The sequence below is a fragment of the Rhinatrema bivittatum genome, chromosome 3, assembly GCF_901001135.1.
Source record: "Rhinatrema bivittatum chromosome 3, aRhiBiv1.1, whole genome shotgun sequence".
Taxonomy (NCBI): domain Eukaryota; kingdom Metazoa; phylum Chordata; class Amphibia; order Gymnophiona; family Rhinatrematidae; genus Rhinatrema; species Rhinatrema bivittatum.
In genome coordinates, this window is record NC_042617.1 from 391,560,957 (window position 1) to 391,576,846 (window position 15,890).

The following is a 15,890-nucleotide window of genomic DNA, read 5'->3' on the forward strand; positions in this document are numbered from 1 at the left end:
CAGTCTCATTATGATTGTCTCTTTAGGTCTCTTGAGTTCACAGCACGTGAATATTCTCCAAAGATCCTGCAGCGATTCAAGACAGAGTGAGAGGAAGGGGGGTAGAGGAGGAGGAGGCGGAGAGAGAAAGAGATAACACACCTCTCCATCCCGATCCGGCAGTCTTGCTTCTCTCCTCCTAGCATCTCCCACTCCTCACAGTCTCCACCATCAGGGAGATTCATTCCTCTTCCTCAGCCAGCAGCTCGCCGGACTCCATCCCAGACAACCCCAGATCTAGAGCAAGCCCTCCACCAAAGGGAGAAGAGAAGTGATCTCTCCGGCAGCAAAGTCCCACCGACTGTTTACAGACACCAGAAGCCGGGAAGGGACGAAAGAGAAAGCCTCCCGCCCCCAGATTGTAGAGCCCTCTCCCACGCACTGGATTTCACCTATCAGGGACCCTCTCTGCTCTACACTTGCTGCTGCCAAACAACTCTACAGTGTGAAAAAGCAGAGCTCTGGAGGGACCAGAGCTAATCCCCAGGCATTCCTCTTCTTGCCCCTCTCCTACTAGAAACTCCAGGATTTGGATCCGCTGCTGTGGGATAAAAGAGCCTTGGTCAGCATCGGATATCTGATCTCCATTCTGGACTTGTAGTATTTGAATGAATTAAAGGCAAGTGGGGCTTTTTTGTTTGTTCGGATTATGTTTTCTTTCTAATTCCTTGTGACTGCAATCGGAGTTACAAACTGGGTTACAGTAATTGTTTTCCCATCATTTTTTTTAAGGGACTCCTCGGATGCCAAGCTCAAGCGAAACAATAAAAGAAAGAGAAAATTCACTTAAAAGCACGGAATCTGCCAGAAGTGAGGCAGTCACGACGATCGCGTTCTTGGAAATCGCTGGCACTTTTGTGTACCAACACTTGGGGATTCCTCTTCTGACATTTCTGTTGACTTCTTCTTGGGGGGATGCACTGACACTGGATTTGCTGGATCTCTAGACTTCGCAGCCCTTTCTCTGGCCGAGGAATGCACAGCATGGGCAGAGGAGCCGGGGCATGGGAACCCTGAGGGCGCTGTTGGGAAACTCTCTGATTTCTGTGGATTGTTTTTCTTTTCTTTTCTTTTCCCCCCCCTTGGCTCCACGCTTCCTCCCCTCGGGAAGGCGATGAAGTCGCTCTTCTACAGCCGCTTCTTCATCCTCCTGCCCTGGGTCCTGATCGTGATCATCATGATAGACGTTGACACCAGGAGCTGGTCTTCCTCCAGCCGCGGCCACTCGGCTTCCCGCCACCAGCAGCACCCGCTGGCCTTTAACCGCAGACCGGGGCGCGCAGCCTGGCCGCCCAAACCCCCAGCCGGCGGCGGCGGCTCCTCCTCCACCCCCGCCGCCAAAGCCCTGCCCCTCCAGCCGGCTGGCCGCGGCAACGAGAGCCTGCCCCTCATCTACGTCATCACGCCCACGTACAGCCGGCCGGTGCAGAAGGCCGAGCTGACGCGCCTGGCTAACACCTTCCGCCAGGTGGCGCGCTTGCACTGGGTGCTGGTGGAGGACGCGGCGCGGCGCACGGAGCTGGTGAGCCGCTTCGTGGCGCGCTACGGCCCGGCCTGCACGCACCTGCACGTGGCCACGCCCCGCCGCTACAAGCGCGCCGGACTGCCGCGCGCCACCGAGCAGCGCAACGCCGGGCTGGCCTGGCTCCGGCAGCACTACCAGCAGCAGCAGCAGCAGCAGCAGCAGCGGCGGCCGCCGGCCCCGCCCCCCGGGGTGCTCTTTTTCGCCGACGACGACAACACCTACAGTCTGGAGCTCTTCCAGGAGGTAGTAACAAGTGCCAGGGGCGGCAGCGTGGCTGCTGCTTCAGCACCACGGACAGCTCTTTCCCCTTTCCACTTGCCCGCCCAAGCCTTGCCCGCCGCTCTGTCAGATTTAGATGGAGACGACCTTATTAACATGACCATTTTTTTTTTTTACATATGTTGCCAAAGTAACACATAAAGAGCATAATTTGCAAAGCAATTTGGGTTCGCGTGCATAAAACACAAGGTTATGAGCCTAAATGGCTTGTTAGAAAATTGCTTGATGGAGGTGTGTAACCTGATTTCACACCTACTTTGATATACACACACACAAAATTAGCATGCGGGAGGATGAGGGGAAGAGAGGAGTTGGGACTTGTCTGCATACTTTTGATTTTTAAAAGCATGCACATAAACTAACTCACATAAATTACACCCTGCAAAGATACCTTTCAAAACAAAGTTATGTATATGTTTGCTTAGACAATTGGCATAACTCATGCACTTTGGCAACGTATAAGTCACATGGCTTGTTAAATAGTTACTCTTCAAGTGGTTAAAATACAAGGGAAAAATTACAAAACAGTGATAAAAGTAGTAATATAAAATTAGAAAGAACAATCATTCCTTTACCCTTCACCCTGGCACTCATGGTATTGATTAGCACTTAAATGTAGATTCTCTTCAACAATCAGCCTCTCTTTCGCACCCTAGTTTTGACATTTTGGATATAGCAGATGTGTTTTCTCCCTTTTTTGCCTTTACCCACATTCCTTCCTTTAATTTGGTTTCATGCATGTAAACTATCCTTTCTATCTGAATTTGCCCCTCTTTGACACGGTAAGATAATAGCTATCAAAAGATGAGGACCATTTGGCTCTTTGATAAGTTGATGTAATAAAACATGCATAAAAATGTGTACTGAAACTCGGTGCATAATTTCTTGCTGCAGCAGTACAAAAGATTATTCCAGCTGCAGTAAACTAATGGCATTAAATTACTGAAATGCGCCAACACAAAAATGAACAATAATATGCATAGTGTGTATAAAATATGATTTATGTGCACAAATCAAGGTTTTCTCTTACATAAATTATCTTTTATATGCAGAAAACGTATCATGTGGACTAATCGTTTTTTCTGAATAAATCATGTTTTATGATTTGGCACATAAAACAACTGAAAAGGCACTCTATACAGGTATAAAGTTTTTTAAAGTGCTTCTCTTTGGGGCTGTCACTTAGCATGGTTGTCACCATTGTGCACAAAATTGTATGTATAACTGCCTATTATTATATAAGCTCTTTGGGAAGGCCCTTATATTACCACAGTTGTCACCATCATGAACACTCACTGTATATACCAGTGTTTCCCAACCCTCTCCTGGAGGCACATGTAACCAATTGGATTTTCAAGGTATCCACATGAATATGCATGAGATATATTTGCATACCCTGGAGATCCTGGATATGGAAATCTCTCTCATGCCTATTCATTGTGGACATCCTAAAAACCCAACTCGCTAGGTTTGCCTCCAGGATAAGGTTGGGAAACACTAGTCTATGCAACTGTTATCTCATTTTTTTTTCTGATTTGCTATCCAACAGGTCTGCTGCTGGCTGTTCTCCCAGGTCGTATGCAGATCTGGAGAAGTACGAGGTGACAGCAATAGCTGTACATACAGTGAATGATGTATGATGGTGATAATTGCGTGACAATAAATGTTTGCCCCAAAGAGCTAATGTAATGATATTTATACATACAATTCTGTTACTTTGGCTCAGGGATCCTGGGGCAGAGGATCTATGGGTTGGGATCTCAGACTCAGGTGGCCCCATGTTTAGCCCATCTTTTTTAGACTTGGACATTTAATTCCTGGGGGTAAAGATGGAATAAAGATAACTTACATTTCTGGGGCTAGTGTTAGTCTATGGTACTATATCAGCTTGGTCCCAGACCTGGGATTCTCAGATGTGGTGGTTCACCCTGGAGCCATGAGACCTAATCCAGAAATTCCTTATCTGGGACCATGATTGCACAGCACCCTAGACTAACAGCAGCCCCAGAAATGTGAGCTTTGGTCCTCCTCAAACCAAGAGTTACATTTCCAGCATTAAAAAAATAGCATTAAGCCTTCAGGGCTTTAATGCAATTGCTCTGCTTTGGGGAGCAATAGCTAATGCCTTCATTAACATTAGATGTGCATGGAAACACACTAAACTGTACACACATTTTTATGCACAAAACTTCTTGTTAAATAGGGAGTAAAGATTGTTCACAAAATGTGTGTGCACAACCACACATCAGCATATGCGTGAAGCATAGTGCATCTTATTACATCAACCTTCAAGTCTGCTTATGTGTCCCTGTCTACTGTGTGACTGCAGACCTTCCTCTGTCTCTCCATCTTCCACCTTCTCCATTGCCATTGCCCTGTACAGATATCTCAAGCCTGCTTGAATTTTGTCACATTTTGGGTTGTTAACACCTCTGTTAGTAGGCTATAATGGTTTTAAAAATTACTGTAAGAAAAAGTTAGCAATAAGCTAAAAAAAAAAAAAACCCCAGTTATTTATTTATTTTACTAAATAACTACTATGCTCTAGGCACAAGCCTGTTCCTTGTTCCTTCTATGATAAAATAAATGCTGAGCTTGGATGCAGTGCTATGAAGAGATGGTATGATTCACTCAGGGGTGACCTAGAAAACAAGAGAACTAGCTTTTGACTAAATTCAGACTCTGATTTCCCAGGGACTCTCTGTGACCTTAGAAAAGTCACTTTATCTACCTTTACCTCCATTTACCTGACCTTACCAATACTTCTTCTTCCAGCCCCGTCCTCTGGAAGCTGTCATAAAGATCAGCAATTAAAAAAGTTAGCCAGATTTTCTGATTGTTCAGTGGCTACGTGCATGTTTATGAAGTCTAAAGTTTAATCATAAAAAAGGGAAGAACTCTCCACATTTCAACACGATAGTTAAACTATTTTATTATATTTTATTAAAAGAATAGCAGGCCAACAAAACTTAGGATGACCTGCTGTTCACTTAATGGATTTTATGATTTTACTTGAAATACCCTGATAACAAGATGTGCCCCCATGTTTGTACTGTTGATGTTTCTATTCTTTTCCCACCTAGCTTAAGTTTCATGGATAATACTGTTTAACTTGGTTTGTTAAACTATAATTGTCATCTGCTGGGATCCTGTATGCAGTAGAGATGCTACATAAATGGCTGCTATTGTTATTATAAACATGGTTTTTATCATACTGTCAGGAAGGGTGGCACTTTAGTGCACAGAGAAAAAAATGGCAGCTAATGAGTAAGTTGATAGAAAAAGACAGATGGTCAGAATTTCTATGCAATTCATTAGAGAGATAAAGCAGAACTGGAGCAGGTACAAGAGGGATCATTGGAATAATGCAGGTTGATCTCTTCAAAAACTGTTGAATAAGTAAAAGCAAAAGGTACTGATAGTGCTGCAAAGGGCTTCACTGTACTTTCAGCAGGGTACTGCCATTCTGTATCAGTAAATGCATGATAGAAGAGGATGTTTTATGTAAATATACCTGTGCTGGGGACAGAACAATACCGGTGTGCTGTATGTGTGTATTACATTTTCCCATTCGTCACATCATCATCGTTCTTCTTTTTTTTTCCTGCAAGATCATATCTTCGGCATGTGAAAAGTAACAAACCTCATTCTGAAATCTTTGATTTTTGTAGGAGATTGCGTACTCCTGGCTTTGAAACTGTTTAGTTTATCCCATAAGTACAAAGCAGATATGTTTCCATCCAGTCTTTTCAGGATAGAACAAAGGATTTCTTTTATTCAAAGTGTATTTTAATAGACCAATCAGGCTCAGAAAACACTGTGTCCTTTGTTGTGATAAGGACTGTACAGTGCTTTGGACAGAATGCTAGAATATGAATGCATTAATAATAATCATAATTATAATAATAATAATGAGCCTATTACAGAAAACTACTTGGGAAATTAAATGAAATGAGAAAGCCCTATTTTAATACAAAATATCTATTAGAAATACTAGATGAAATAGGAATTAGTAAAAAAAAAAAAAAAAAAACCAGGGGATATTCAGTGGCTCTTTAATGCACTTGCTGTTTTGCAATTACTTTTTTTTCTGAATAATCTAAGGTAGATGGCCCCCAAATCAGCTTTCATCTTCTATTATTCAGCGTATTGCTCCTCTCTCTAATTTATATGAATGATGCCACAGGCAAAATGAAAACTGTAACAGCAGATAAAATAAAATGCCAAAGGAGAATCTACCAGGTGAAAAATTAGATCCCTAAGGTCGTGGCATCTAATAAGGGAGCTGGAAATGCACAAGGAATGTAGAAATGGTCAGTGGGTTAACCTTCAAATTAGAGGCACAACAGGCAGCTTATGCTAAATTATTTATTATTTCTAAAAGAAAAGTCAGCATCTTGTTAGGTGAAAAAAAAATAAAGCTATTCTCAGTACCCTGCATGGTCTCCACATGGATCACTTATACAGAAAGCTATTGAACTGTATCATTTTCACAGACAAAAAACATTCACTAATGAAGAAAGAGCTGGAATCCTGTCGTGCATTAAAGGCTGCTCGAAATAAAATGCCAACAACCTTAAAAAAATTTGTCAATTTAAATGGATTACTTGAAGCTTGACAGATCTCCTAATGAAAAAGACTGATATTTCCCCTGAAGCAATTATCCTTCCGTATAATGTAAGGGAGTTTGGGGCCACAATATGCTATAGATAAATGCTGAACAAGGCTAGTCTTGGAAGGCTCCCTCTCAGTTGAGAGTTGGGTTTCTGAAAGAGAGGGATCTATCTCCTTCTTGCCTTTGTGCTGGACTCCAGGGAGTGATGCGGTGCCTTAATATGAAGAGGCTGGAAAACAGTGCTGGAGGCAGTTCAGGCAATATGGGGCAATGGTTTTTGGCCAACAAATATGTGCTGACTCCCTTATGGGAGTAATTTTGTAACAGCCAGCATGAATTGTAAATCAAATACGATCACAGGTACCACCAATTTTCAAAGGGAAGGTCCATGCATGCTTTCCCTTTGAAAATTATCCCACCAAACCTATCCGCACACATTTACCACCTGCTAATTTTTCCAGGAAAACATACAAACATACAGGCTTTAGACGCGTAGGTTTATGAGCATATCCAGTGGGCAATTTTAGCACAGGTCATTTCAGCATGCTAAGCATTGTTTTACCCATAGAAATGCCTTTGAAAATTACCTGCTTCCTGCCTTACACAAAATCCTCTTTGTAACATCAATTCTATAAAGGGTAATGTAAAGTAAATTAAGTGAATGGGAACCTGGAGACAAATATTCATGAAGGGATTACTAGAGAAAAAAGTCTAAATAGTCTGTTCAGTTTGAAACTTGCTTTTATTTCAGTTAAGGGAAGACTCAGAGAAAAAGAAATGGGAGCAGAGACACAGAGGGACTGATGCAAAAAGCGGCATGCTGAAAACGGACGCTCGTATTGAGCACTTGATTTCCTAATGCGCGCACAGCCACATCCCCTGGGTGTTTGATGCAGTATTTAACTGAGAGGCTGCGCAAAAAAAAAAAAAAGGAGCACTAGTGGAGAACTGTGTGTCCGTAGTGTTCAATTGCATTGGGCACCCACAATTGCAACGGGCACTCACTATGAGGATCCGTTTTAATCCTAACTTCTTCAGGCTGATTTTTTTGTTATTTTGTGGAGGTTGCTGAAGTGCCTTATATTAAGCGCCCCTTGCTATAGGAGTCTAAATTGTGTGGCCATAAGAATTTTTTTTTAAAATCAAGCCGATGTACATTTACATAAGAACATAAGATATTCTATATTGGGTCAGACCAAGGATCCATCAAGCCCGGTATCCTGTCTCCAACAGCGGCCAATCCAAATAACAAGTATCTTGAAAGTACTCAAACATTAAATAAATGTGACTAATGCTGGCAACAAGCAGTGGCTATTCCCTATTGATTAATAGCAGTTTATGGACTCCTTCAGAAATTTATCCAAACCTTTTTTAAATCCAGCTACACTAGTTACTTTAACTACATCCTCTGGCAATGAATTCCAGAGCATGATTGTGCATTGAGTGAAAAAGAATTTTCTCTGATTTGTTTTAAATGTGCTACTTGCTAACTTCGTGGAGTGCCCCCTAATCCTTGTATTATCCAAAAGAGTAAATAACTATTTCACATTTACCACAAGTAGTAAATAAAAGTGTGACAATGATTCTAACTAGGTGGACATACTCATCGTAATGCAGAGGTCTGTATTTTGTTTTTTCTCATGAGCTCTTGGCTCACAAAGTGACTTTATTCCACCTCTGGGGCTGGAGTTAAATTTGTGCGTTGGGTGCCCAGTATTTTCCTGCACTGGGGTTGACAGATAGTAGCCTCATCTACATGGAATTTCATGTGATGGGAGTTATCAGCTATGCATTTGTTAGGGCGCACGTTTTGGGCACACTAATCTCCTTACTGCATCAGGTGCCAGTGAAGCACGCCCAAAACATGCACCCAACTGCACATAAACCCAAGCACTAGGCTGGGCGCACTTTATTGCAATGGCGCCAGAGAGGGAGAAAGGGTGAAAAAAGAATGAAAACTGCAATGCATAGGAAACAGACAGAAAAATGATAACTAAAAGTGGTAATTAATAAGAAGAAATGATACAGAGTAGGCTGGAAAAAAATGTAATTTTTTATTATAAATAAGTTTAAGCATTTTATGATTTAACTAACATTAATTTTCTTAAAATCATGGACTCTACTTCTGAACTAAAGGAGAAGATCAGCCAGGTGAGATAATGGAAGTTCTCTGTCTACTGTAGTGTGGGGCTCACTTCCCTCCTCTCATTTCCTTTCCTTATCACGAGGAAAAGCCATCAGGAGTAATGAGCAAAATGCAGTAGAGATGTGCATTCGTTGAAAACAAATGGCACACTTGAATCAATAAAAGGCCATTTTTGAACAAACTGAAAATAGCCTTGCCTGAAAATAGCCCAAAGTTTTCTGGTATTTTCAGTTCATTTAAAAAATTTAATAATGTCGCCTCCCATGATACCCCAGGCATCCACCACTATTTCCTGTGGTCTCCCCAGGCCCTCCAAGCTCCCCTTCCCCTGCCAATAAGCAGGGCCTGGACTTACCTGGCTGGGCTGAGCCAAGCTCAGCTGGGTCTTCTCTGACCCCCCTTCCTGCTCCCATGCAATAAGCCACCGCTGGGGACCTCCCTGGCTCCCACTTACCCCCTTCTGTGGGGTCTTCCAGTAAGAAATGGGCAGGAGCACCCAATTGACTCTTTAAAAATGGCACTGTCCAACCTTGAAACTGTCGTCAAGTTGTCGACAACAAAATGGAGCTAGTCTCATGTCCGGCCGATGTCATTTTCTCATACAGCCATACAAACAAATGGCCGCACAAGAAAATGGCACTGTCCAGCCCTGAACCCAGTGCCACGTTGACGTCACACCTGGTACAATTCTCAGGGCCAGCCAGCGCCATTTTTAAAGAGATACTAGCAGAGCAGGAGCAAGTAAGGATCACTCCTATTGCTTTATTGCTGGAAGTCCCCCATGGAAGGGGTAAATGGGGGCCAGGGAGGTCCATGGCCTTGGCTCGTTTGCTGGGGTTGGGGTACATCAGGAGGACCAGGTTTAGCCCAGCCAGGTAGACCCAGATGCCAGCTTATTAGCGGTGGATGGGGGAGGGTTAGTGTGACCCAGAGAGACCACAGGAAGCAACAGTGGGGTCCAGGAGGACCCCCTTTATTTAATTATTTCTTGTTTGGAGGTTTAAGTTTATTTTGGTTCAGCAAATGAACCAAATCAAAATACATGTTAAAATGAACCCAAAAGGAAAAAATAATCTAAAACAACATTTTTTGGGGGGCAGCACACGTCTAAAATGAAGGTCGAATGGTGTGCCAGATTCTAAAATAAATGATAATGTATTATTTGTATTTAATAATATTTATGTAGTGCTTCACCGATTAAAAATCACTCAGAGCAATGGACGACATAATACATATAACAGTGCAATTAAAAACACAATGCATAAATAAGAATAAAACATAGTAGCATTACATGATCCAGTGCATTCTTTTCCTTATCAAACCCAAACTATCTCAATGGATACAATAAGTCAGAGAGTAAAGCAGTAAGACAAAACGCCCAGTACCTGTAGATCTCAATATTCCACCCTCCTCAATAACTAACACATCAGATGTTAAAAAGATTGCGACATTAATAAAGATATTAAAAGTTTAGGGGAAAATTCAGACCTTACAATTCACCCTTACATTGAAAATGGCATCCTCATTTTTCATAATTTATTTTCTCCCTTCTCCCACCTCCAATTTTCCTCTATTCCCTAAGATGATTTGCCTAGATTACACCAGTCTCCCTTGTTGTCTGGGGAAGGGAAGAGAAGGGAAATCTCCAGCAGGACTGAGCACTAGGTAGTGTCCTGTGGCAGCTGCAGCAATCATCATCCTTTCTGGAATCTAAGTCCATCACCTTCATGATGAGTCCACACTACTGGTTCCAACAAGCAGGATACTCCATCATGGGTCTGCTGCTTGAAGCGCTCTAACTAGTTGGGAGTATGTTCTGTTTTGTATTTCCCGTTCTTTGTAATAAGTTACGTGGGGAAATTGATCTTCAGCAGCTATGTTACAATTTAGACACGTTAAAAACTTTTCAGTTTGACCAAACCTTTGCAGATTAAATATTTCAGAAAGTGAACATTTTACTTATGTTTGGTATATGTTAAAAGTATACATTGAAAAGTATAGATTGGAAATGCAGTCACACCAGTGGTGTGCATTGTTTAACAATTTAAAATTCACAATGTTGAATTGTGAATTGGGGCCCTCGTTTCAACATTGTAAATTGTTAACCAATGTATACCACTGATGTGACTGCATTTTCAATAAAAGTGTGTTTTTTGAGATATATTGATCAGGACTTTATGTTTGCCACGCATTAGTCCCTGTTGCATATGTTAAAAGTATTACAGATGAATTTTAAAAGCCCGGCGTGCGCATTAATTAGGGGATGCATGAATAAGTCAGGCTCACAAGCATTGAGCGGATTTTAAAAACTGATGAGATATATGCATATTACTCCTGGAGGAATTCTGCACAACTTACCCCTTGTGTGGGGGGACTTCCAGCAAAAAAGAGAGGAGTGATCTTTTCTTGCTCCTGCTCTGTTGGTGTCTCTTTAAAAATGGCACTGACTGGCCCTGAGAATTGTACCATGTGTGAAGCCAACATGGCGCTGGACTCAGGGCTGGAAAGTGCCATTTTCTTGTGCGGCCATATGTTTATATTGTTTGAATATGGAGCAGGCCCAGTTGTGCCATGAGCGGACACCATCCCGCTGCAGCGAAGATGGAGTAGACCCCAGTGTGCCACGAGCGGAGTCCATCCCACTCATGGCAAAGAAAGAGCAAGCCCTGGCATGCTGTGTCACGCCAAAGAGGGAGCAGGCCCTGAAGGTTATGGCATGCTGCAAGCAGAGCCCATCTCTCTCATGGCAAAGATGGAGGTGCAAGTCCCAGCGTGCCTTGAGCAGAGCCCATCCCACTCGTGGTGAAGATAGAGCAGGCCCCAGTGAGAGTGAGTCTGTGAATAGAGGTTGTTCGTGTGAGAGACTGTGAGGCTGTGTGTTGGAATGTGTCTGTGTGTGTGAGAGAGCATAAGTGAGGGTGTGTATGTGTGTGCCAGAGAGAGGGAGTCTATGTGAGGAGATTGTGAAGGAATGTGTATATGTATGAGAGATTGGGAGCTAGTGTGTGTGAAAAAGGGAACGTGTATGTGAGGGAGTGAAGGTGCTTGTTTGTGAGAGAAGGAGCCCCTGTGTATGTGAGAGAGAGAGAGAGAGACTGTGTGAAGGGATGTGTGTGTGTGAAAGAGAGAGAGAGGGAGCCTGTATGTAGGGGTGTGTATGTATATGTGAGAGAGTGAGGGAACCAGTTTGCAGGGGTGTGTGTGTGTAAGAGAGAGATAGGTAGCCTGTGTGAGGGGGTATGCATGAGAAAGAGAGCCTGGGTGTGTGTGTGAGAGAGAGAAGGAACCTCTATGAGAGGGTGTATATGTGCACGAAAGAGGGAGCCTGTGTGTTTGAGAGAGAAGGACAGAGGGAGCTTGTGTGAAGGGCAGTACTGAGAGAGGGGTCAAACTCTGGGAGTGGAGATAAAGTGGAAGGGGTTAAGCCTAACGGGGAAGGGGAGAGATAGTGGAGGAGATGGGGGGCCTGAGAAGGCAAAGTAAAAAAAGGAGACTGGCCAGGGGAGCAGGGAGAGAGGTTGAAAGGGACATTCTTACATGTACTTCTAAGGAAATTCTGCTCAATATATTTAAAAACTCTACATTTTTAATAACTTTTTTCTGTATAACTTATTAAATTAATTACTTAATTATTGTTATGTATATTGTATTATTTTGACCAATATAAAGTATGCAGAATTTTAAATTTTTGTGCTCAGAATTTTAAAATTGTGTATGTAGAATTTTCAGATTTTTTTGGCACAGAATTCTATTCTCCCTGGAGTAGCATATCTCCTGCAGCGCACCCATCTCTAAAGTTTTCAGAAAGGGGTGGAGAATGGATGTGGTTTGTGTGGGGTGTAGACATTCTGAAGCATGAACTAGAAATGTGCACATAAATACTGATGCAATCCGGTGTGTGTCAAGGTCTCCTATGGATGACGTGCAAGTTAAAAATTAAAGAAAACTAGGCAGATCTGGGGGGTTTTAAGGGTTGGAGCTAAATGGGTGGAGTGAAGGCTATCAAACTAGGGGGGTTTGGAGGATTTATTTCTTAACTGGGTGAATTGGGGATGAACTAGAAAAACTGGGAATAGCATTGGCGCGCGTCCCTTTTAAAATCCCCTGATTTATGTGGTAGAAGTGGCATTTGCGCGCACCCCCTTAAAATTTGGTGCATACATGCACACGGACAGGGTATTTTATAACATGCACATCTATATTATAAGATGGCTGTGTGCCTGGGCACAGGCTGACATATGTGCACACACTCGCCGGTTTGAAAGTTACCGTCCCAGTGAGGAATTATTCATTGTGTTTTCTAAGTTGTTTTTTTTTTCTTTTTAAATGGTGGTTTTGAATATATTTTTTTATTCTTAGAGACCACAGCCAGGTATTTCTATTATATTATTGTGCTGGCCCATGAAGTTTGGGGTTTCGACTTTGTGTGGCTGGGTTGCATTATTTAATTAGTTGTTATGTTGATTTATGCTTTTATAATCTAGTGTTTTATATTGTTTGATGTTTTGTATTTATGAAGGTCATGCTTCATTGCTTCAATGATATTATTTTAAGTTTTTTTGTAACGCAGGGTAATGTCTCCAAATGGGTTTGTTTTGCACACCAAGAGGAAGTAAAACAGTTCACTAATGTCCTTTGAGGTTCAGAAACAACAATCTTTTCATTGTGTATGGGCAAGTGTGTCAGCATCACAACAATTAACTTATAATAGCAGCTTCTCGTTCCCCCGACAAGAGCCGTTTTTCGAGAAAACTGCATCGGGAGGGAACCCACAAACAGTTGAAAAGGCATTTGAGAGTAGGGGCTTAAATAGTGCCAACAGTGGAATCCCCAAACAAACAGTTACAACGGGAACGCCTAAAAATATATTCTTGTATGTAGAGCATTCTTTGGATTCTCGCCTATTTATTCACTTGGGGTAGATTTTCAAAGCAGCACACGCGCATCCATGTGCGTGAGGTTCCCGGCGCGCGCACGTGGACGCGCTGATTTTATAACATGCACACGTCAGCGTGCGCATGTTATAAAATCCGGTGGCCATGCGCACATGCACACCAGATTTTAAAATACGTGAGCGCACATGCGGGCGGGTGCGTGCAGGGAGGTGAATTTTCGTCAATTACGCGCGGCAACACAAGTAGGGCTTCCCCAGTTCCCTCCAAGTCTGCTCCAATACCCCTATCTAACCTTCCTACCTTTTCCCCTCTCCTCCCCGACCCCTAACCCCTACCTATTAGTTTTTTTGTTTTGGTTTTTCTACTTACTTCAGCTTCCCAGTTGAAGTAATCTCTGCGCGCTGGCCGGCTGCTGGCGCGCGCTTCCCCGGGACAGCGGCTAATGGCATTGTCCCAGCCCACCCCCTGTCCCCCAGCCTGCCCCTTTTTCAGGGTTCGGCACTTGTGTGCGTATCAGGACTTACACACGTGGACGGGCCCTTTTGGAAATGCGTGTGACCCACACAGGGCTTGGCTATGCACGTAAGTCCCGATTTTTATGCTCGCGGCCCTTTGAAAATTCACCCATTATTTGTTTTGCACACACCATGCTAAGCATGAACCTCACTTATAATGTAGGGCGCGTTGAGCATGAACTCAGTCTCTCAAATGCACTGCTAGTGCCCACTTCAATACTTGCATTGTGCCCAAAAGAGCTTCCTTCTGGAGTTTATAGGCTGAAATGTGTATCAGCAGCATATCAAGGTATGCCTGAAAGTTCCTTTCAATCAGGCTGGTGGTGCCTAATAAAATATTGTTTTTCTCTCTTTCTGCCACATTTTCTTGGTTTCTGATTCCGTCTTTTGATACTTGAAGATCTCTCTTTCCATACGTTGTACAAAATAGTCAGTTGTTACTGACACTTCTATTAGCAATGCTGTGCTTATGTTTTTCTCCTTTACCACAGTGCCTGCATCAAGCTTTTTATCAGTTGGATTAGGAATGGCCCAGGTGATCACACCTTTTTCATTCTCTACAATTCTCTCAGGGCCATGAGCCCAGCACTTTTATTTATACTTGATTTCACACCTTGCTCCAGAAGCTCTGGGCATGTTACAATCTCACTTCTACCATAATAGCAAAACATGAAAATCTGCATTTACAATTAAATAAAAACATATACAATAAACGATAAAATCAAATACCCTGCCCCCCCCCAAAAAATTTAGTTAACTGTTTTTCCTTGTTTGCTGATTTGATCCTTTATAAAGTACTTTTTCCTGCTTTGCACATTATGTTCCCTCTTTCCCCATGTGAGCTGGTAAATTCCTCCTCATTCCTTTTACTCATCAAAATGATTGTCAGAGCTTAAGGATGGAGACGGATTTTGACTGTTCACTTTCCAGCTTCGGCACTTTTTGAGTATTTGAATCGGCTGGGTATGTAGGTATGCTTGGAGACCTTTAATAGATGCATTTCTATGTATAGTTTATTTTTATAAGGCACCTTCAATTTTTATAATGTACAATCTCAGCATGCGCTGATTCATGTAGATTACCTGGTGGGCATAGAGGAATGTTCTTGTTCTTATGTCCAACTATTTGTGATTTTTATTAGGCCAGTCTGCCATTCCAAAACTATAGGAGAGTGCCGGAATTACAAATTGATTGATAGCTCGTATCTTATTTTATGCTGTTAAAGCACTTTTCAATATCAATTTCAGTCTCCTGTAGTATTTTTTTTTTATCTTTACTCTCAGTAATTTATGCTGGACTGTTGCACTTTCTTCTTTTTCTAGACATTTATATATACCTTCCAGCTCAAGTTCTTTTATGTTACAGTCTTTAGTCAAAGAGATGTTTTCAGCTGTACCTAATTTTCCTTTAAGGAAAGTCATTTCAGGACATTTGTCCAGACATCATTCTGATGTCATCTGAGACGATGTTCACTACTCGGAATGGTTCTGGTAAATACTTCACATCATCCAGAAATAGTTGGTGTGATGTTATCTGTGGATCATTAGCCTCTCTAGCATTAACGCTAAATCCATAGCCCAAGGAGTTTAGAAGAGTACTCAGTAGATTAAAATGCCAGACAAAACAAGAGTAATGACTGAGAATCTCCTTGACATATTTCTCACTGAATCAATGCTAGACATGACTAGGGGGTAATTTTCAAAAGGATTTACACATATAAATGTACTTTATCTGTGCAACTGGGCTTTTGAAAATTGCTACAGTATATGCCATTGAATTGTTGATAGGTTTTATTTATTTATACATTTTTATATACCGACGTTACATCAATGATGTCACATCGGTTCACAGATAACGAAAGGAAATAAGCGGGGGG

At 42.3% G+C, this 15,890-nt stretch overlaps 1 protein-coding gene across 1 annotated transcript in view; it reads left to right on the forward strand.

Moving 5' to 3' along the window:
- The first annotated feature begins 243 nt into the window (after positions 1–243).
- Positions 244–15,890, forward strand: part of B3GAT2 (beta-1,3-glucuronyltransferase 2) — a 154,186-nt gene continuing 138,539 nt past the window's right edge. The window contains 2 exon segments of the mRNA XM_029595649.1: positions 244–1,239; positions 1,330–1,807. Coding sequence (XP_029451509.1) covers positions 1,154–1,239; positions 1,330–1,807 — 564 coding nt within the window. The 5' untranslated portion in view covers positions 244–1,153.